Source organism: Daucus carota, chromosome 5, assembly GCF_001625215.2.
Source record: "Daucus carota subsp. sativus chromosome 5, DH1 v3.0, whole genome shotgun sequence".
NCBI lineage: Eukaryota > Viridiplantae > Streptophyta > Magnoliopsida > Apiales > Apiaceae > Daucus > Daucus carota.
Window position 1 is genome coordinate 29746426 of NC_030385.2, and position 22257 is coordinate 29768682.

The 22257-nt window shown below is 32.6% G+C and overlaps 1 protein-coding gene across 1 annotated transcript; it reads left to right on the top strand.

Annotated features, from left to right (window-relative positions):
* The first annotated feature begins 15867 nt into the window (after positions 1-15867).
* LOC135152851 (uncharacterized) lies at positions 15868-17392 on the top strand. Its single transcript, XM_064093978.1, has 2 exons — positions 15868-16203; positions 16295-17392. The coding sequence occupies exons 1-2, from the start codon at positions 15868-15870 to the stop codon at positions 17390-17392; spliced, it is 1434 nt and encodes a 477-aa protein (XP_063950048.1).
* The last annotated feature ends 4865 nt before the right edge of the window (positions 17393-22257 follow it).

Below are 22257 nucleotides of genomic sequence, written 5' to 3' on the forward strand. Positions count from 1 at the left end.
AAGTGGACCTAAGAGTAGGCAATGGAGCAAAAGTTGCTGCTTTAGCTGTAGGGACTTATTATTTATCTATGCCCTCTGGGCTTGTTTTAGAACTAGATGACTGTTATTACGTGCCTGCGATTCGCAGAAACATTATTTCTGTTTCTTGTTTGGACAAGAAAGGTTTTTCGTTTACAATAAAGAACAGCAGTTGCTCTTTTGCCTTAAATGATTTAACCTATGGTGTTGCGCGTTTATTTAATGGTTTATATGTTCTTGATTTAGATAATCATGTCTGTAACATAGAAAACAAACGACTTAAAATGAATGATTCAAATCAAACATACCTCTGGCATTGTCGTCTATGCCACATAAATGAGAAACGCATATCCAAATTATATAAAGATGGATACTTGGATAAGTTTGATTTTGAATCATACCAAGAATGCGAATCTTGTTTGCTTGGTAAGATGACTAAAGCCCCTTTCACTGGTAAGGGTCAAAGGGCCACTAAACGTCTGGAGCTAATACATAGTGATGTATGTGGCCCAATGCGTGTGATGGCTAGAGGAGGCTACTACTACTTCATAACATTTACTGACGATTTCAGTAGATATGGATATGTATATCTTATGAAGAACAAATCCGATTCTTTAGAAAAATTTAAAGAATACAAGGTTGAAGTAGAGAAGCAAATTGGCGGAGGTGCAAATATTAAGATCTTACGATCCGATCGTGGGGGTGAATACTTAAGCACCGAATTTAAAGAATATTTGAAAGAGTGTGGTATTGTATCACAACTCACTCCGCCAGGCACACCTCAATGGAATGGAGTTTCAGAGAGGAGAAATCGCACCTTGTTGGACATGGTGCAGTCGATGATGAGTCATGCAGATCTTCCAATAAGTTTCTGGGGTTACGCTCTGGAAACAGCGGCTTTCACACTAAACCGTGTTCCTACTAAGAAGGTTCAAAAGACTCCATATGAGATATGGAAGGAGAAACGGCCAGGCATGAACTTTATGAAAGTTTGGGGATGTAAGGCGTTTGTGAAACGTCAAGCATCTAACAAGCTTGGACCTAAATCCGAAGAGTGCATTTTTGTGGGATACCCTAATGAAACAAAGGCGTATTATTTTTATAGTCCTTCTGAGCAGAAAGTGTTTATTGCTCGAGATGCTGTCTTCATGGAAAGAGATTTTGTTTCCAAAAGAAACAGTGGGAGAACTATAGATCTCGATGAAGATCGAGAACCACAAAATAGCATTGAACCTGAAGTGGAACAAGAGCAAAGTAATGATAATGCTCAACAAACACAGGTTGTTCGTAGATCTGGTAGAATTCGCCACGAGCCAGAGAGATATGGATTTCTCTTGACTCAGTGTGGTGATTTGATGCTCATAGATGAAGATGAGCCTCTCGCATACCAAGATGCTATGAACAGTCTAGACTCTAAGAGATGGCTTGAAGCCATGAAATCCGAGATAGATTCCATGTACGAAAACCAAGTATGGACTTTGGTTGATCCACCTGAAGGGGTAAAACCCATAGGGTGCAGATGGGTTTTTAAGAAGAAAAGAGACATGGATGGAAATGTTCAGACCTACAAAGCTAGGCTGGTTGCAAAAAGTTTCAAACAAATTCATGGTATTGACTATGATGAAACTTTCTCACCAGTGGCTATGGTCAAGTCTATAAGGATTTGGCTTGCCATTGCAGCATTCCATGATTATGAAATCTGGCAAATGGATGTCAAAACAGCCTTCCTTAATGGAAGCCTTGAAGAGGATGTGTACATGACACAACCTGAGGGTTTTGTCGATCCAAGGAATGTTGGCAAGGTATGTAAATTGCGTCGATCCATATATGGATTGAAGTAATCCTCTAGGAGATGGAATATTCGTTTTGATGAAATAGTCACAGAATATGGCTTTGTTCAAAACGAAGATGAACCATGTGTTTACAAGAAGGTTAGTGGGAGCCATGTGGCATTCATAGTACTGTATGTTGATGACATACTACTAATGGGGAATGACATACCTTCTCTAAAGGCTGTTAAGACTTGGTTAGGGATCAATTTCTCTATGAAAGACTTAAAAGATGCTTCCTACATTTTAGGAATGAGGATCTATAGAGATAGATCTAGCAGAATGATCGGTCTAAGTCAGAGCACATACATTGATAAGGTTTTGCATCGTTTTGGAATGCAAAATGCAAAAAGGGGATATGTCCCCGTGTCTTAAGGGATAGCGATCTCTAAGGCCCAGTGTCCGAAATCATTGGATGAGAAGGACCGCATGAATAAAGTTCCATATGCTTCAGCAATAGGATCTATCATGTATGCAATGGTATGTACTCGCCCAGATGTCTCGTATGCTTTGAGCATGATGAGCAGATACCAGTCTAATCCAGGTGAAGGTCACTGGACAGCAGTCAAGAATATTCTTAAGTACCTGAAAAGAACTAAAGATTCATTCTTGGTGTATGGAGGAGAGGAGAAACTCGTTGTAAAAGGTTACACCGATTCAAGTTTCCAAACAGACAGAGATGATACTGTATCACAGTCTGGTTTTGTGTTTTGTCTAAACGGAGGTGCTGTAAGCTGGAAGAGTTCAAAGCAAGAAACAGTAGCTGATTCTACAATGGAGGCTGAGTACATTGCAGCTTGTGAAGCAGCTAAGGAGGCCGTTTGGATTCGAAAGTTCATTTCTGATTTGGGAGTGGTTCCATCGATCGCAGATCCCATTGATCTATACTGCGATAACAATGGAGCCATTGCACAGGCTAAAGAACCTAGATCTCATTCTCGGGCCAAACATATACTCAGGAGGTTTCACCTTATTCGAGAGATTAAAGAAAGGGGTGATATACACATATGTAAAGTGCACACAAATGATAACATTGCAGACCCACTGACCAAAGGCTTGTCGCAACAGAAGCACGATGGTCACACTAGTTCCATGGGTATTAGATATATGGGTGATTGGCTCTGGTGCAAGTGGGAGATTGTCAGTGTAGGTGCCCTATAAGCAATACATTATTCTTTTAAACATTTATGTCAGTTGTTCATTCAATAAATGTATTTATTATGATCTAAATTATTTCGATATTTTGTTAGCATAATAAATGTCCTTAGAATCATGATACACATTATATAGTTTAAGTACATGACTTGAACTTGAGATTATATAATATATCATATTCTTAAAGGTCCCTAGTCGAGTATTATTATATAGGACGATAATAATTCATAGATAGACTAGTATGTTGTTTGACAAGATAACCACATCTCATTGGTTATAAGTATGGGGATACTAAAGTCAATACATAGGTACATGTAAGAGTACATGGTACTGGACAGACCCACAGTGAGATTCTTCATGTTTAATAAAGTCATAAGAAAGACTCACAGTGATAATGGTGTAAAGATCCTTTGACTTGAAATCATTATATTTCTATGCGAGGATTAATATACTTTGACTACATTAAAAGTTACCTTTGACCGGGTGATGATAAAAGTGGACATCGGGTATATCATGAGTCGTATGAGAAATATGAATGATAGATAAATGATTTAACCCTCCTATAAATAGGAGAGATATTATTGGCCTCTTGATTGAGTGAGACTATAAATGCATGGCCATGCTCAAATAATGATTTGTCTTGATAGTCTACTCATGGATCAAGTAAACCCGGATTAAATATTGAAGAGGATGACTAAATACATGCCTCAAGTTTAATCTATAATATGTATGGTTAAAGGGATCATATTACACGAAAAACATTATTTACGAAAGGTTTTATCTAATTACGATTTAATTATTGTTTAATTGGGTAACAATGATGTATTACTAGATACTGCTCATTGTTTATAATTTTATTAGAGAATAAAATTATTGCCAATTAAATGATAGCCTATAGGGTCACACAAATAGAGCACATAATGGAATAAGTTAATTTAAATTATTGATTTAAATTAACTGATGATTATTTGAATTTTATTATAATTAAGTGAGACTTAATTAAGATAATATAAATTCGAATCAAAGAGAATGCTTTTGCCCATAATAATTAAGTATGACTTAGTTATTAATTAAATAATAGAAATTCGTTTTATTATTTAATCCTATACCTACTAGGGTTGGGCTTTGCTGTTACGGGCCTTCTCATCAGTCATTATAAATACATAATGATGGTGAAGGAGGTCATTACGTTTTTGTGAGAAAAAAAAAACCCTAGCAGCAAAGAGAGGCAAGGTAGTCCCGATCGTCGAGAAAGAGGCTAGGACGTCCATCTGGTCGGTGCTCGTGTGGATACCGTAGAGGTGTTTTTCGAGAGGTAGACACAAAGCGTGATAGCTAGGATCTCCGTTGAGTTCGTGAAAGTCAAGCTTTTGAAAAAGGTATGATTCGTTATCTCCATAATCTGCCCATAATTATACATGGATCCTGTTATTGGGTTTCGAAAATTTTGTTTATTTACGCATATCCGCTGCGTTTTGTGCCTCAGAACCCAACAGTGGGCACAGCCTGCAACATATTACAATATTTTAGAAAAATAGTAGATGAAGCTCAAATATTAAACTAAATATACCTACCACATCACCAGGAAAGGCGTAGGACAAAGGCCAGGGCGCGAGTACATCCTGGGAGAGAGTCGGGATAGTCTGCTGCAAGGGCTACGGTTTGAAATGAAAAGTTCAGAAAGAAAATTAAAACATATATAAAAAAATAAACGGACATACAAATATACATAGACCGGTGGTAAAGACAATAATCACCTCATAAGGAACAATAGCCAAGTTATTAGTGTTATAAGGAACTATGGCCAAATTATCATCGTTAGCTTGAGTGTGGGAGGCCATATGTGAATATAAATTACAATCTAGAACTATATCCCAATGAATTGCAAGCAATGAAAAAAGAAGCTCTTAAAAAGAACTATTTGCGGTGAAAAACTAGTATGTAGGTTCCTTCTTTATATAAGAAAGTCTAGGTGTTATCACTAGAGGACCATACAAAAAAAGGAAATGAGAATTAAATTTAGAAATATTCAAAATTTTTAAATCAGATACATGTACCAACACAAAACGGAGAGAAGAATTTAATTTAGACCTATTTCAAGAGATTTTGAAATGTGCGGTGCGAACAAGAAAATATATAATAAAAATATCTTTCCTTTTAAAAAAGTGGACAAATTGCCAAAAAGTAAATTGGGAAAAAATTGCTAAAAAATAAATAATTTTAGGATAAAATTTTATCAAAGTAATCTTTGTCTAAATTTTGATCAAGAAAACCCTTCTCGACCATCTTATTTATAAACATTAAAATTTATTATATTTTCTCATATCATTAAATTGTATTAACCCATTTTTATACTAAGAGGTATAATATATCAAACTAGAAAGGTCGGAGTATTTTTCAAACACACCTACACATATTCCTCTTGTTTCATCTCATCTTTGGTTTTTTTTATCATGTTATTTGTTAGACTATTTGTTGTCTTTTTTGAACCAAAAAGATCATTCCTCTAATTTAAGTAAGAAATATGAAGACTCAAGAAAGATTAAAAACATGATAAATGGAATACTGAGAGAACAATTAAATATTCCTCACTTTTTCAAAGTAGGGTTCTGGCAATTGATTATTTTTTTTGGCACTATGAATTAACATAATAATAAAAGTGGCTAATTAATTTAAAGTGGGGTAAAAGTAAGAGTCAATGTGCATGTAGCTTATAGTCCATCATGTAAAAAGATTCAATATTAATTTTTATAAAACAAACAATATACTCAACTTTGTAGAATTCTACATGACTCCCTTTTTATATAGTCTGCCATGTAAAAAGAAAACAAAATTTTATATTCAATTACATGACTCTCTCTATATTATACAACTCTTTCAATGACATAAAATATTTGATCGTGAATAATATATGACATTTGATTGTTCATTATTAGCTTCATAATATAAACACATGACAACTAGTTTAACTTAATTTACTCATTCAACTAGCTAATTATTTTGTAATGATATAGGAATTTATTTTGGAATCATTCAATACCGATACATTACCTCATTGTCCATTACCTTCATTGTCATATTTCAAATCAATTTGGGTGAGTTTTAGTTTAAAATTTGTTTTTGAATTTTTTATGACCAAGTATCCTAGTGCATCACATTAAAAGACATGAAAATATTGCAATTTCTTCTTCTTTCATATTTCTACCGGCAATCAATTAGGATGGAGCTTGGTTCGAATCCTTACTAAGGAGTTAAGTTCAAAGTAGGAGTACATTTTTGTTTGATTTAAATGCAGTTATTTTATCTCACACTTGCATTATTGATATTAGGGATATTAATTTTATATTAACTACTCCAACTTATGAAAATGTTTGGTGGCATGTAGTAGATTTTGTAGATAGTAGCTGGAGTATCTCTTTGTTACAAGTTTAAGAGCTATAATTTTGTATTCACCTTTTTTTTTTTTTTTTGTATTTTCCTATTAAGACTTTTATAAGTAACTTAAACAATTCCGGTTTACCTATTTAAGTTTACTAGGAAGACAATAAATAAATTGCTCATATCATAAATTCACATGTGAAAATATGTAAGAAAGACAAAAATCTAACCGTATAAGACTAGCTTCTCTTGTTGGTTTCATAAATTTCTAAACCCCTTCACAAAGGTTTATTTAACATGCATCTTTTAAGGATGGTAATAGCCAAGTAACCTTTTCAAGACACCAGTGTTTATCACAATTCATAATTATTAAATTATTTTGATCAATTATATATATTTTGTATTTTTCTAGAAATGTGTAACTGATTGATTGCCGAATTACTTTTTCAATAGCATAAGTATGAGTAAATATGTGGAATTACATGTATGTGTGAGTTTAAATTTTATTGGTTGATTATGAAATCACAAGGTTGTTTTAGTAATATAAGAATAATTTAAACCCATAAAAATCCAAAATTTTAAATTGAAACATATATAGTAATTAATATTTAAAAATGTCTCTATTTCGGGTTCGCGCTGAAGAGACAATCATTAGGCATATGAAAAAAATATTTTATTTATGTATTATATATTGAAATTATCTTTGAACACACACAACATTGTAAAAGTGGTTCTATGATGAGTAAGTAACACAGAGTAGAAATATAACAAAACTTAATCAATAGACATCTACCTAAATAAATTTCTGTGGAGTGTCAATTAAATATATCATATTATTTCAAGTAAAATATGTCGTAGAAAATCTTTAGAGCAATACATTTCACATTATTCTCCTTAAATAACACATATCAACCCATCATGTTTCCTTTGGGTGATGCTTTGTCCAGAGGAGCTGGGTTTTTATATGCTGGTCTACCTTTCCTATGATATGCTTCTCAATTTTGCATTTGCTTATGAGCTCTTCTTCTCTGTAGTCCAGGTATGACCCGCTTCTCCTTGTGCTCCCTCCCTCCTGCAAATATAAAAAACTTTTAAATGAAAGAGTTTTACACCACAAAATGATAAATTGGTATATCAATGTGAGGAGCTAACCTAGATAATATTTTTATACTGATTGGAACATGCAAACCATATACACCATGTATTAAATTTAATATTAGTATGTGAGACATTACAAGAACTTATGATAGGAAGAAAAAAATATTATTAAAATAATTTCAACATTACCTCAACAATGATATGTGTTCCCTTGTCATGTGATTTCCGAGGCATGAATCCGTATTTTACAATAAATCTTAAGTCTTTTACCGATCTCAACTTCATATTTGAGTGATAAAAGTACTACATACAAAAAGAAAAGAAATTTTATATATACATCATCAAACAATAATCGCTTAAGTAATATAAGAATAATGAAAACGAAAAGAAGATAACAAAATTAACCTTGTCAACTCTATTTTTGGTAAGACGCGAGCGCATTTCACACTTCCACTCCACTAACCTCTCGGAAATAGGGAACCATGGTTCTTGAGGAGCCCTATTAATCCCATTTCTTCTCTCCCTCAGTACCTGCAAGTATTAATATGTGTTCATAAATTCATACAAGTCCTAAAGCTATGTTGTATATATTTGAGATGTATTGATGAATATTTATCCACACAATTAATAATTTTAACACTAAATCATGATTACACATGCATCTGTATATATACTTGTAACTTTTATATATACAACAAGATTTTGAGAAAAAAGCACTGAAATTCGAGTAGACTAAATCATTTCTCTTCGTGACTAATATTTTATATTTATGAAAGGGAGAGGGTGTTCACTAACATGGTCTTTTGTTGAAAGATGCTCAACACAATTGAGTGGCAGGTTAAGTGTAAATAGATGGATTGATATCTGCTCGGATTTTCTTGAAGTCCTAAAGGACCTCGTTGCACTTGAAGTGGGCACAGCCTGCAACATATTACAATATTTTAGAAAAATAGTAGATCAAGCTCAAAGATTAAATTAAATATACCTACCACATCACCAGAAAAAGCATAGGACAAAGGCCAGGGCGCCAGTATATCTTGGGAGAGAGTCGGGATAGTATGCTGCAAGGGCTAGGGTTTGAAATGAAAAGTTCAGAAAGAAAATTAAAACACATATAAAAAATAGACATACATACATACATAGACGAAAAACAATAATTACCTCATAAGGAACAATAGCCAAGTTATTAGTGGTACAAGGAACTATGGCCAAATTATCAGCATTAGCTTGATTGTGGGAGGCCATATGTGAATATAAAAAGCAATATAGAACTATATCCCAAGGAATTGCAAGCAATGAATAAAGAAGCTCTTAAAAAAACTCTTTGTGGTGAAAAACCAGTATATTGGTTCATTCTTTGTATAAGAAAGTCTAGATATTACCACTACCAGCAATTAGATACATGTGAATATAAAAAGCAATTAGATACATGTACCAACACAAAAGGGTAAAAAGATTTAATTTATACCTATTTTAAGAGATTTTGAAATGAAGTGGTGGTGAGAAAAAGAAAATATATAATAAAATTATCTTTCCTTTTAAAAAAGTGGACAAATTGCCAAAAAGTAAATTGGCAACAAATTGCTAAAAAAAAAATAATTTGAAGACAAAATTTTATCATAGTAATCTTTTTCTTAATTTTGGTTAAAAAAACCCTTCTCAACCATCTTATTTATAAATTTTGAACTTTGCTATATTTTCGCCTATCATTAAGTTGTATTAACCCATTTTTATACTAAGAGGTATAATATATCAAACTAGAAAGGTTGGAGTATTTTACAAACACACCTACACACATTCCTCTTGTTTCATCTCATTTTTGGTTTTTTTTTATCATGTTATCTGTTCGACTATTTGCCGTCTTTTTGGAACCAAAAGGATTATTCCTCTAATTTAAGTAAGAAATATGAAGACACAAGAAAGATTAAAAAGACGATAAATGGAGTATTGAGAGAACAATTAAATATTTTCCACTTTTTCGAAGTAGGTCGAGATATTAAAATACATATTATTTTTCCTAGCACTATGAATTAAGATTTAAAAAAATGTGGCTAATCATTTTAAAGTGGGGTAAAAGTAAGAGTCAATGTGTAGCTTATAGTCCATCATGTAAAAAGATTCAATATTAATTTTTATAAAACAAAACATATACTCAATCTTGTTTCTACATGACTCTCCCATTTTATATAGTCTGCCATGTAAAAAGAAAACAAAGTTTTATATTCAATTTTGATCCTACATGACTCTCTATATTATACAACTCTTTCAATGACATAAAAGATTTGATCGCAAATAATATATGACATTTGATTGTTCATTATTAGCTTCATAAACACATGACAACTAGTTTAACTTAATTTACTTATTCAACTAGCTAATTATTTTGTAATGATATAAGAATTTATTTAGGAATCGTCCAATACAAATACATTACCTCATTGTCCATTACCTTCATTGTCATATATCAAATCTATTTGGGTGAGTTTTAGTTTAAAATTTATTTTTGAATTTTTTATGACCAAGTATTCTAGTGCATCACATTGAAATACATGAAAATATTTCAATTTCTTCTTCTTTCATATTTTCTACCGGCAATCAATTAGGATGGATCTTGGTTCGAATCCTTATTAAAGAGTTTTGTTCAAAGTAGGAGTACATTTTTGTTTGATTTAAATGCAGTTATTTTATCTCACACTTGCATTATTGATATTAGGGATATTAATTAATTTATATTAACTACACTAACTTTTGAAAATATTTGGTGGCATGTAGTAGATTTTGGAGATAGTGGAGATGGAGTATCTCTTTTTCAAAGTTTAAGAACTTTATTTTTGTATTCACCTTTTTTATTTTATTTTTCTTATTTTCCTATTAAGACTTTTATAAGTAACTTAAACAATTCCAGTTTACCTTTTTAAATTTACTAGGAAGACAATAAATAAATTGCTAATATCATAAATTCACATGTGAAAATATGTAAGAAAGGCAAAAATTCTAACCATATAAGACTAGCTTCTCTTGTTGGTTTCATAAATTTCTAAACCCCTTCACAAAGGTTTATTTAACTTGCATCTTTTAAAGATGGTAATAGCAGAGTAACCTTTTCAAGACACCCGTGTTTATCACAATTCATAATTATTAAATTATTTTGATCAAATATATTTTGTATTTTGCTAGAAATGTGTAATTGGTTGATTGCTGAATTATTTTTTCAATAGCATGATCACTAAGCTGGTGGAATTGCATGTATATGAGAGTTTAAATTTTATTGGTTGATTATGAAAAATGTTAGTAACAAAGTCAATCAACGGTATTATTAATAAAAATAATATAAGGATAGTTTAAACCAAAAAAACCCAGTCTTTTAAATTGAACCATATATAATATTTGATGTTTACAATTTATCTCCTAGTATTTGACATAGTAGCGATTTCTAGTTTTTTGGTCTTTGACTAGTCTCTAGTGCTAAATACAAATTTCTTTGATATTCTGATCATGTGAGCTCAACATGAAAATAATATCAACCAATTAACTAGATAGCTACTTCTATCTCATCAACCTAAAAAGCTTAAGAATTAGAAACATTGTTTATTATTTCCTCAATAATATGAATTTTATTTGAAACAAATATTTTTATTGAAATATTATATACGAAAAATAAGTTTATCTTGATTAGAATTAAATGATTTTATGAAAATTGTGAAGATAATATTATATGCATATATCTTACAAATTCAAAAACATAATTAAATTTAAAATTATTATTATTATCAAGAAATAATAAGAAAGGTGTATACCGCTTGTACAGGTAGATCGACAAGTTTATTTCTTGCAATAGAAATATGTATCATAAATATGTATCATTTTTTTAAAGTTATCAATGACTTCTAGCTAGTTAGATGGTATTCCTCCACAAGAACAATTATTTCTTCTTTGACTTTTAATTCTTGTGTTTCAATTATATGTTGATAAAAGGATCATTACTTAATAAAATGTTTTAAAGTTAAAGTGTTTGCTATTGATTTGGAGAAACAAAAACAAATAGAATTAGTAGAATTTCACTTGGGTTAGTGATGAGTAGTAACACCGAGTAGAAACATAACAAACTTAATCAATATACATAGAAAATCTTTAGAGGAATGCATTTCACATTATTTGCCTAATAACATATATCAACCCATCATGTTGCCTTTGGGTGATGCTTTGTCCAGAGGAGCTGTACTTTTAGATGTTGGTCTATTTTTTCTATGATATGCTTCTCAATATTGCATTTGCTTATGAGCTCTTCTTCTTTATAGTCTAGGTATGACCTGCTCCTCCTTGTGCTCCCTCCCTCCTGAAAATATAAAGAACTTTTAAAAGAAAGAGTTTTACACCACAAAATAATAAATAAGTATAGGTTTTAACATATGTAAACCAAAATGAGGAAATCAATCTAGATGATGTTTTTATACGGATGGGAACATGTAATCCATATTTATAGATAATTATTAAATACAACATGTATTAAATTTAATATTAGTATGTGGGATATTATAAAAACTTGTGATATGAAGAAAAAATATTATTAAAGTAATTTCTACATTACCTCAACAATGGTATGTGTTCCCTTATCATGTGATTTCGGCGGTATGAATCCGTGCTTTACAAAAAATCTTAACTCTTTTACTGATCTCAACTTCATATTTGCGTGATAAAAGTACTACATACATGCAAAAAGAAAAACAATTTATATATAAATGATTGAACATTAATCGCTTAAGTAATATAAGAATAATGATAAGGAAAATAATATAACAAAATTTACCTTGTCAACTCTATTTTTGGTAAGACGCAAGCGCATTTCACACTTCCACTCCACTAACCTCTCGGAAATAGGGAACCATGGTTCTTGAGGAGCCCTATTTATCTCATTTCTTCTATCCCTCAGTACCTGCAAGTATTAATATGTGTTCATAAATTCATACAAGTCCTAAAGCTATGTTGTATATATTTGAGATGTATTGATGAATGTTTATCCATACAATTAATAATTTCAACACCAAATCATGATTACACATGCATCTGTATATATACTTGTAAGTTTTATATATACAACAAGATTTTGACAAAAAAGTACTGAAATTCGAGTAGACTAAATAAATCATTTCTCTTCGTGACTAATATTTTATATTTATGAAAGGGAGAGTGTGTTCACTAACATGGTCTTTTGTTGAAAGATGCTCAACACAATCGAGTGGCAGGTTAAGTGTAAATAGATGGATTGATATCTGCTCGGATTTTCTTGAAGTCCTAAAGGACCTCCTCGCACTTGAAGTGGACAAAGCCTGCAACATATTACAATATTTTAGAAAAATAGTAGATGAAGCTCAAAGAATAAATTAAATATACCTACCACATCACCAGGAAAAGCATAGGACAAAGGCCAGGGCGCCAATATATCCTGGGAGAGAGTCGGGATAGTATGCTGCAAGGGCTAGGGTTTGAAATGAAAAGTTCAGAAAGAAAGTTAAAACAGATATAAAAAATAGACATACATATATACGGAAAACAATAATTACCTCATAAGGAATAATAGCCAAGCTATTAGTGCTATAAGGAACTATGGCCAAATTATCAGCATTAGCTTGATTGTGGGAGGCCATATGTGAATATAAAAAGCAATTTAGAACTATATCTCAAGGAATTGCAAGCAATGAAGAAAGAAGCTCTTAAAAAAACTTTTTGTGGTGAAAAACAGGTATATAGGTTCATTCCTTATATAAGAAAGTCCAGGTATTACCACTACTAGCGGGACCTTACAAAAAAGGAAATGAAAATTAAATTTAGAAATATTTTAAAATTTTAAAATTAGATACATGTACCAACACAAAAGGGAAATAAGAATTTAATTTAGACCTATTTTAGGAGATTTGAAATGAAGTGGTGGTGAGAATTAACAAGAAAATATATAATTAAAATATCTTTCCTTTTAAAAAAGTGGACAAATTGCTAAAAAGTAAATTGGCAACAAATTGCTAAAAAATAAATAATTTTAGGAAAAATTTTTATCATAGTAATCTTTTTCTAAATTTTGATTAAAAAAACCCTTCTCAACCATCTTATTTATAAACTTTGAACTTTGCTATATTTTCGCCTATCATTAAGTTGTATTAACCCATTTTTATACTAAGAGGTATAATATATCAAACTAGAGAGGTTGGAGTATTTTTCAAACACACTTACACACATTCCTCTTCTTTCATCTAATCTTTGGTTTTTTTTATCATGTTATCTGTTCGACTATTTGCTGTCTTTTTGGAACCAAAAGGATTATTCTTCTAATTTAAATAAGAAATATGAAGAAACAAGAAAGATTAAAAAGACGATAAATGGAATATTGAGAGAACAATTAAATATTTTTCACTTTTACAAAGTAGGGCGAGATATTAAAATACATATTATTTTTTTTGGCATTGTGAATTAAGATTTTGAAAAAAACGTGGCTAATCAATTTAAAGTGGGGTAAAAGTAAGAGTCAATGTGTAGCTTATAGTAGTCTATCAGGTAAAAAGATTCAATATTAATTTTTATAAAACAAAACATATACTCAACTTTGTTCTACATGACTCTCCCCTTTTATATAGTCTACCATGTAAAAAGAAAACAAAGTTTTATATTAATTCCGATCCTACATGACTCTCTATATTATACAACTCTTTCAATGACATAAAAGATTTGATGGTAAATAATATATGACATTTGATTGTTCACTATTAGCTTCATAAACACATGACAACTAGTTTAACTTAATTTACTCATTCAACTAGCTAATTATTTTGTAATGATATACGAATTTATCTAGGAATCGTCCAATACGAATATATTACCTCATTGTCCATCACCTTCATTGTCATATATCAATTCTATTTGGGTGAGTTTTAGTTTAAAATATGTTTTTGAATTTTTTATGACCAAGCATTCTAGTGCATCACATTGAAAGACATGAAATTATTTCAATTTCTTCTTCTTTCATATTTTCTAGGGGCAATCAATTAGGATGGATCTTGCTTCAAATCCTTACTAAAGAGTTCTGTTCAAAGTAGGAGTACATTTTTGTTTGATTTAAATGCAGTTATTTTATGTCACACTTGCATTATTGATATTAGGGATATTAATTTTATATTAACTACTCCAACTTTTGAAAATGTTTGGTGGCATGTCACTACTAGACATAGACATCACACTTCAGACATCAGTTAGAATTGCCACTGATATTAAAAATGCTTTTAACATCATTTTCACTTAAACTGATGTGTTAAAGTACTTTAGACATCAGTTATTTATGCAACTGATGTCAAAGGTACGTGTTTAAAAAAAATTCCATCATTCCCACCGCTTTTCCTCCCTTATCAAAAATCTCCCTCCCTTAAAAAATTTCAACTTCCCTCCCTTAAACAAATTTCATCTCCCAACACATTACAACCCAACACATTACAAATATAAAACTTTAAAATAAAATCACTACAAACACATACATATAAATATTTATATAAATCAAAAAACATTAAAATACACAAATCATATATGTTATTATAACTTTAAAATTATAAAAATAAATATTAAAAATTATAATTATTCAACTAAATTAAAATATAAAACTAATTAAAACTACTCCCACACACACACATAAATTAAAATCACCCAACACATTACAACCCAACACATTACAAATATAAATCAAAAAACATAACATTACATAAATAAAACAAAAACTTAAAAACATAAATCAGATATACATAAACATTCAGACACACACATCACACTCAAATTAAAACATTCCCGAGTCCCAACCTCTCTTCTCAAGAACCCTAGAAACTAGGCGACCTCGATTCCACGGCGTTCATCCTCTCCGTCCGAGTTCAGGCGCTCCAAGAGCTGTACAACCCTAGCTCTAACTCCGCGCATCTTGCTGCTAGCTGCTATTTCGAGTGCTCGAAGCTTGAGCTTAATTAGTCGACTGGGAGCTTATTTCTTGAGTTGGTAAGCTCTCATTGGTGTATGCATGCTATATTTGGTTGCTTTTTGGGTTAATATTGTGTTATTGTGTATATATGAAGATTTTTAATTTCGTTGTTCTTGTATATATATATGAGGGGTACTGATTTTAGGGCTATTTGGGTTAATATTGTGCTACTGTGATAGTATGTTTGTGTTTGTGATAGTGGGTTGATATTGTGCTAGCTACTGTGATATTTGCTTGCTTATGTTGACTATTTGTTTAGTTGAATAATTATAATGATTGGTGCTACTATGTATAGATGAAGCTTTGATTGGTGTTGAGTATACTGATTGTTTTTATTTTACTTGATTAGTTTTAATTTGACTGCACATCAGGTAGGTTGTAGCTATGTCGAATATGGATAAAGAATGGATTTTGAAAGATAGGGATTCGCTGGATTATGAAATTGGTGTTGAAAAATTCTTGATTTATGTTGAACAAAACTGCAAGAATCCTAAGAAAGTACCTTGCCTCTGCTCGAAATGCATAAATTTCAAGAAATTCTCGATAAAAATAATTAGGGGTCATCTTTATGAAAATGGTTTTAGTTTGGGGTATATTGATTGGATTTGGCATGGGGATCAGAGTGTAAAGTCATCAATGGGTAGCACACTGCACCCTGATGAAGACGAGATAATTGCAGCTTCATTTGAAGCTGCATCGGGAGTTGCTGCTGCTGCTGAGGTTTGTGATGCAGCATTCCATAATCTGTGGGGGGGATGATTACGATAAAGACTCGCACGAGTTCAGGAGGTTTGTAGCTGATGCTCAACAGCCTCTATATGAGGGTAGTGACTGCACTAAATTAGATTCAATGTTAAAATTGCATAATCGGAAAGCGAGATTCGGTATTAGTGACAACTCCTTTACTGATCATTTACTCTCTATTGTCGGCTCCATCCTTCTTGAAGATCATGCACTACCTGTTAATGCATACGAAGCAAAGAAATCTTTATCAAATTTAGGCCTCGAGAATATAAAAATCCACAACTGTCCGAATGAATGTATTCTATATAGAGGAGTAAATGAGAATGCTTTAGAGTGTCCCAAGTGTCGTCTATCTCGGTGGAAGTTGGGGAAGGATGGTAAAGCAAGGGTTAACGTCCCGGCCAAAGTTATGTGGTACTTCCCTATCATTCCAAGATTTAAACGGATGTTTAAATCTCCTTCGATAGCTGAGTTATTGACTTGGCATTCCAACCATAGACTTCACGATGGCCAGATGCGCCATCCTGCTGATTCACCTGCTTGGCGGAATATCGATTACAGGTGGCCCACTTTCGGCAGTGAGCCTAGTAACCTGCGCTTAGCTCTGGATGCAGATGGTATAAATCCGCATAATAATGGGCTAACTAATCGATTTAGTTGTTGGCCAGTGGTATTAGTAACATATAATCTGCCTCCTTGGTTATGTATGAAGAGAAAGTTTATGATGTTAAGTGTATTAGTCTCCGGTCCACATGAACCAGGAAACAATATTGACGTGTTCTTACAATCGTTAATAGATGATTTGAAGAATCTTTGGGAAGAAGGTGAACCGAATGTATATGATGCGAACACTAAATCTCTATTTACTTTAAGGGCAATTCTTATGTGGATGATAAATGACTTTCCGGCATATGGAAATCTGTCCGGGTGCGTCAATAAGGGTTATTTGGGGTGTCCGATATGTGGTGACGATACCGTAGCTAAATATTTACCTTATAGTAGGAAAATATGTTATCAAGGTCATCGTCGGTATTTGCCTAGGCATCATCCATATAGGAGGAAGAAGGCAGCCTTTAATGGTGAACAAGAGCTTGGGCAGGCACTACCACCAATTTCTGGAAAGCAGGTGTTAGAGCAACAAGAAAAAATTCAATTTTCTCTCTGAAACGAAGTGAAAAAGTCAAAGAAGGTGGACTGCCCTTGGAAGAAGAAGTCAATATTCTTTGAGTTGGAATATTGGAAGTTCCATCATGTTCGCTACTGTCTTCATGTTATGCACATCGAGAAAAACGTGTGCGATAGTCTAGTTGGGACGTTGTTAAATTTGAAGTTCAAGTCCAAAGGTAGCGAGGCATCTAGGCTTGATATGATGGAAATGGGGGTTAGGACTGATTTAGCTCCCGAAAAAGGAGAAAAAAAACTTTTCTGCCTCCTTCCTCATTTACTCTAACAAAAGCCGAAAAAAGAAAAGTGCTCAAATCACTCTCATCAATGAAACTGCCATATGGACATTCCTCGAACATCAAAAATTGTGTATCAATGCGTGATCAAAAGTAGTTCGGGCTCAAGTCCCATGACTGCCATATACTCCTTCAACAATTACTTCCGGTTGCAATTCGTTCCGTACTACCAAAAAATGTTAGAGTTAGCATCATACGGTTGTGTTTATTTTTCAATACTCTGTGCAACAAAGTGGTAGACATATCAAAACTTGATAAACAGCAGGCTGATGTAGTACTGACCTTACGTGAGCTTGAAAAAATATTACCACCCTCTTTTTTTGATATAATGATACATTTAATAGTGCACTTGGTGAGGGAATTGCGTTTATGTGGACCGGTGTTCTATAGGTGGATGTTTCCATTTGAACGGTTCAATAAAGTATTGAAAAGTTACGTGAGAAATCGTTATTTTCCAGAAGGTTGCATAGCTGAAAGATATCTTGGCGAAGAATCTGTAAAATTTTGCGCAGAGTTTGTGAGAGAGAGTTGCACAAGTACTGCTGGTATTCCTAAGGACCAGGACAAGCTTTCTGGTCCTTTATCGGCTGCAACAGTGAAATCTATAGAAGAAAATGAACGAGACGAGGCACATTTACATGTCCTCTTAAACAACATTGAAGTGCAGCCATATATTCAGTAAGTCTACTATGTCCTGTGTTAACTGTACAATTTGAAGTAATATGATTTGACTGTGCTGGCTAATTACTTTATAATATGTTAGACTACTAAAGCTGCTAATTACTTTCAAATAGTTTCCATAGTATGACTACTGAAATCCTAAATATAGTTAGCAGTCACATTGCAGGGTACCTTGCAGCTATTAGGTGATTAACATGGATAGTAACTTATAAACTGAAAATGTATGTCATTTAAGGTTAATATTTACATACTTTACATACTTATAATTTAGGAACATGCTTATAAATAATAATTTACATACTGTTATTATAAGTAACTTATAAATTGAAAATATATGTCATTTAATGTTAATGTTTACATACTTTACATACTTATAATTTAGGAACATGATTATAAATAATAATTTACATACTGTTATTATAAGTAACTTATAAACTGAAAATGTATGTCATTTAATGTTAATATTTACATACTTTACATACTTATAATTTAGGAACATGCTTATAAATAATAATTTACATACTGTTATTATAAGTAACTTATAAATTGAAAATGTATGTCATTTAATGTTAATATTTTTTAAATTAAAGGAGGCATAAAGATCTGCTGGAAAGAATTTACGAAGGGAAAAATAAACCTATTCAGTGGATGATCGGAAAGCACAACAGGCTCTTTGCTGATTGGTTTCAAGAACAGGTCTGCACTGAATTGAATGTGAATGGAGGTGTGTCTGAGAAAATAAGGTGGCTTGCGGCGAACAATCATTTACTGTTTTGACATACGAAGGCTATCTAGTTGATGGTGTCCGATATTTCACAAAGGAGCGAGATGATGTGAGGGTTGTACAAAATAGTGGAGTTAGTTTAACTGCGAAGACAATCCAAGTTGCTAGTGCGAAGGATTTAAATCCCGTGGAATGTGACATGACATTTTATGGAAGAAATAAGAAATATGGGAATTGGATTACCATGCGTTTCAAGCCCCATTGTTCTTGTGTAGATGGGCAGACAGCGACAAAGGCATCAAGGTTGATGAACTAGGCTTCACACTTGTGGACCTTAGTCGACAAGGCCACAAGAATGACAAATATGTGTCCGTTGATCAAGTGAAGCAAGTTTTTTACATCAAAGATCCCGTTGATTCCTGTTGGTCAGTCGTATTAAACTCAACGACTAGAGATTATCATGAGATTTTCAATGAGGATGATCTTGGAGACACGATCCTAGAAAATTCCCCATTCTGTTATAAAATCCCTAAAGTTGATGTTAGTGCCGACGATGATGAAGCTAGTGTTGGCAATCAACGAGTGTATGGCGAGGGAATTTTGCTTAAGAATTAATCATTTGCAATTTGATAGTATTTAGTGTTTTCTGTGCTTGTTGTTTAGTGTTTAGTGTTTAAAAGAATTCTTCATATGCAATTTGATGATATTAAATGTATTTGTTCTTGTTAGTGTTTAAGAATTCCCATTCTATTAATATTTAGTGTATTCTGTTAATTCTATTAATGTTTAGTGTATTCTGATAATATTTAGTGTATTTGTGCTTTGCAATTATCTCCACTTGGTTAATACAGGAGCAATGACAAAGAAGGGGAAATCACCTAAGAAGAACCAGTCTAAAGAGGAACCTGCTGCTGAAGAAGCTCCACAAGACACTATTGCTCCACAGCAGACAGCTCCACAACCTACTGAAAGTACTACACACACTGGAAGAACAAGGACAATTGGAGCGTAGCGAAGTGTTTGTGCTATGCATAAGGTAGTGATGAAAAAAGCGTAAGGGAAGAAGATAAAAGTGCGGTACAATACAATTGGAATTCCAATTGGACCCACCAGGTCCAAATTGCAGTCCTACATAGGAATGCTAGCAAGAACAATGGTGCCAATAGACATTCCAACTTGGCCAAAGGTGGACCCTGAATTGAAGCAGAAGTTATGGGAAGATCTCGAGGTCCATATTCTTTCTCCCTTCACTGCATAATTGTTCACTACATACTTCTTTCTCGAGGTCCATATTCCAAATTACTGCATACTTGTTCACTTCATACTTGTTCTTCTTTCAGGCTATGTTCAAGGTAACTCCTGAGAGTCGGAAAAGAATTCTCCAATCAGCAGGAGCCAAATGGAGAAATTTTAAGGCCAAATTGACTGCTGACCATGTGCTCCCTTATATTGGACACACAAAAACTAATGAAGCCACCAAAGCAGTATTCTTTTGTCGGTAAAGAGGCGTGGAAACGGTTTGTTGCAGCTGGGACCACAAAAGATTGGAAGGTATGTTCATATGACTTGCAATTTTCTAATTTACTGTAATTTACTGTAAATTTAAAATTACACATTGATAAATAGACTCTATTTACTGTCTATTTACTGTAAATTATTGTAAATTTACTGTCTATTTACTGTCTATTTACTCTGAAGTTGATTCAACTAAGAGTTTTAGTATAGCACATTGATGATTTAGCTTATTTACACGTATCCTTACTGATAGAGCCATAGGGACTGTTTAGTGCTTTTGATGTTACTTTCACATCTATACAACCTTTTTGTTTTCCTTTGTGACTTCTCAGCTTAGGGATCTATTTACTATTACTCGAATCATTTCCTTTAATCTTCTTATATATAAATTGCAATAAACTAAGAAGTTGTTTTCTGCAGCATCCAGCTTAAATTATGGCTAATTATTAATCTTATATACTCCCTCAACAAAAAGAAACACTTGATTCTTGGCCAAACAAAGATGAATATCAAACAACATATTTGATATTACTGTAAATTTACTGTAAATTTAAAATTACACATAAGTTTGCTAATTTACTGTAATTTACTGTTTTTTGTCAGTGACTTAGCATATAAGCAAATACTTGCCATGTTATGTATGTGATACTGTAAATTACTGTGTTTTTGTCAGTGACTTAGCATATAAGCAAATACTTGCCATGCTAAGTCACTGCCAATTACAACACAGTTTTCTAATTTATTGTAATTTACCGTGTTTTTGTCAAAGCATATTTACATGACATAATTAGCTTTTTAGATCTGTAAATTATCATGATATAAGATCTGTAAATTAATCTTATTTTTATTTGTATATTGTATTTGTATGCAGAGAGTGAATAAAAAGTATAGCAATATTGTGGGAAACCGAAAATATCCACATCGAGCATCAAGAAAAGGATACATTGGGCTGCAAGAAGAGGAAGTAATACTCTTATCCATGATTAATTTGTAAATATTTGTATATGTATTCCAATAATCTTCACTTTGCCATGATTAATTTGTAAATATGTGTTAATTTTTGGTAATAGATGCGCAAGGGGAACTTGGAACCTGATGAAGTGCCAGATAGGGCGCTTATGTGGAAAAAAGCACGTATTCCAAAAGGGGAGGGCCAGCAGATTGATAAAAATCTGGCTGAGATAAACAAGGAAATTGTAAGATCATTTTTTCTATGCTTATTTCATTTTTAAAAAATCACACCTAAATTTTTTCTTTTTTGTTGGTAGGATACTTTAATGGAAAAGCAGTTAATTGGTGAATTTAAACCAACCGGAGCTAATGATGTGCTTGCTACCGTATTGGAAACTCCGGAGCATTCAGGTACGGTTCGAGGGGTTGGAAACTTTATACCTCCGACAATGTTCTTCGATCTGCCCAAAAAGAGAAAGAAACGAGTAACCAAAGAGGAGTTGTTGGCTCGTTATCAGCAAAGGCAAGCGGAGTTCGAACAAAAAACGAAGGAATTTGAAATGCAGATTGCTGAGTTGAGAGAATTAATTGCTGCAAAGAATCTCCAATCACCAACTGTCCGACAAAGCAAGCTGTCGAGGGGAAAAAGAACAAGAACAAGAAAAGAAATTTTCTAAACCAGAAATTGTTAAAGAATTG

Excerpts from the sequence above, each read along its gene's own strand:
- LOC135152851 (XM_064093978.1), top strand. The coding sequence starts at position 15,868 with ATGTCGAATATGGATAAAGAATGGATTTTGAAAGATAGGGATTCGCTG. Across the intron at positions 16,204-16,294 it reads GAGTTGCTGCTGCTGCTGAG|CCTCTATATGAGGGTAGTGA; the intron begins GTTTGTGATGCA and ends GATGCTCAACAG.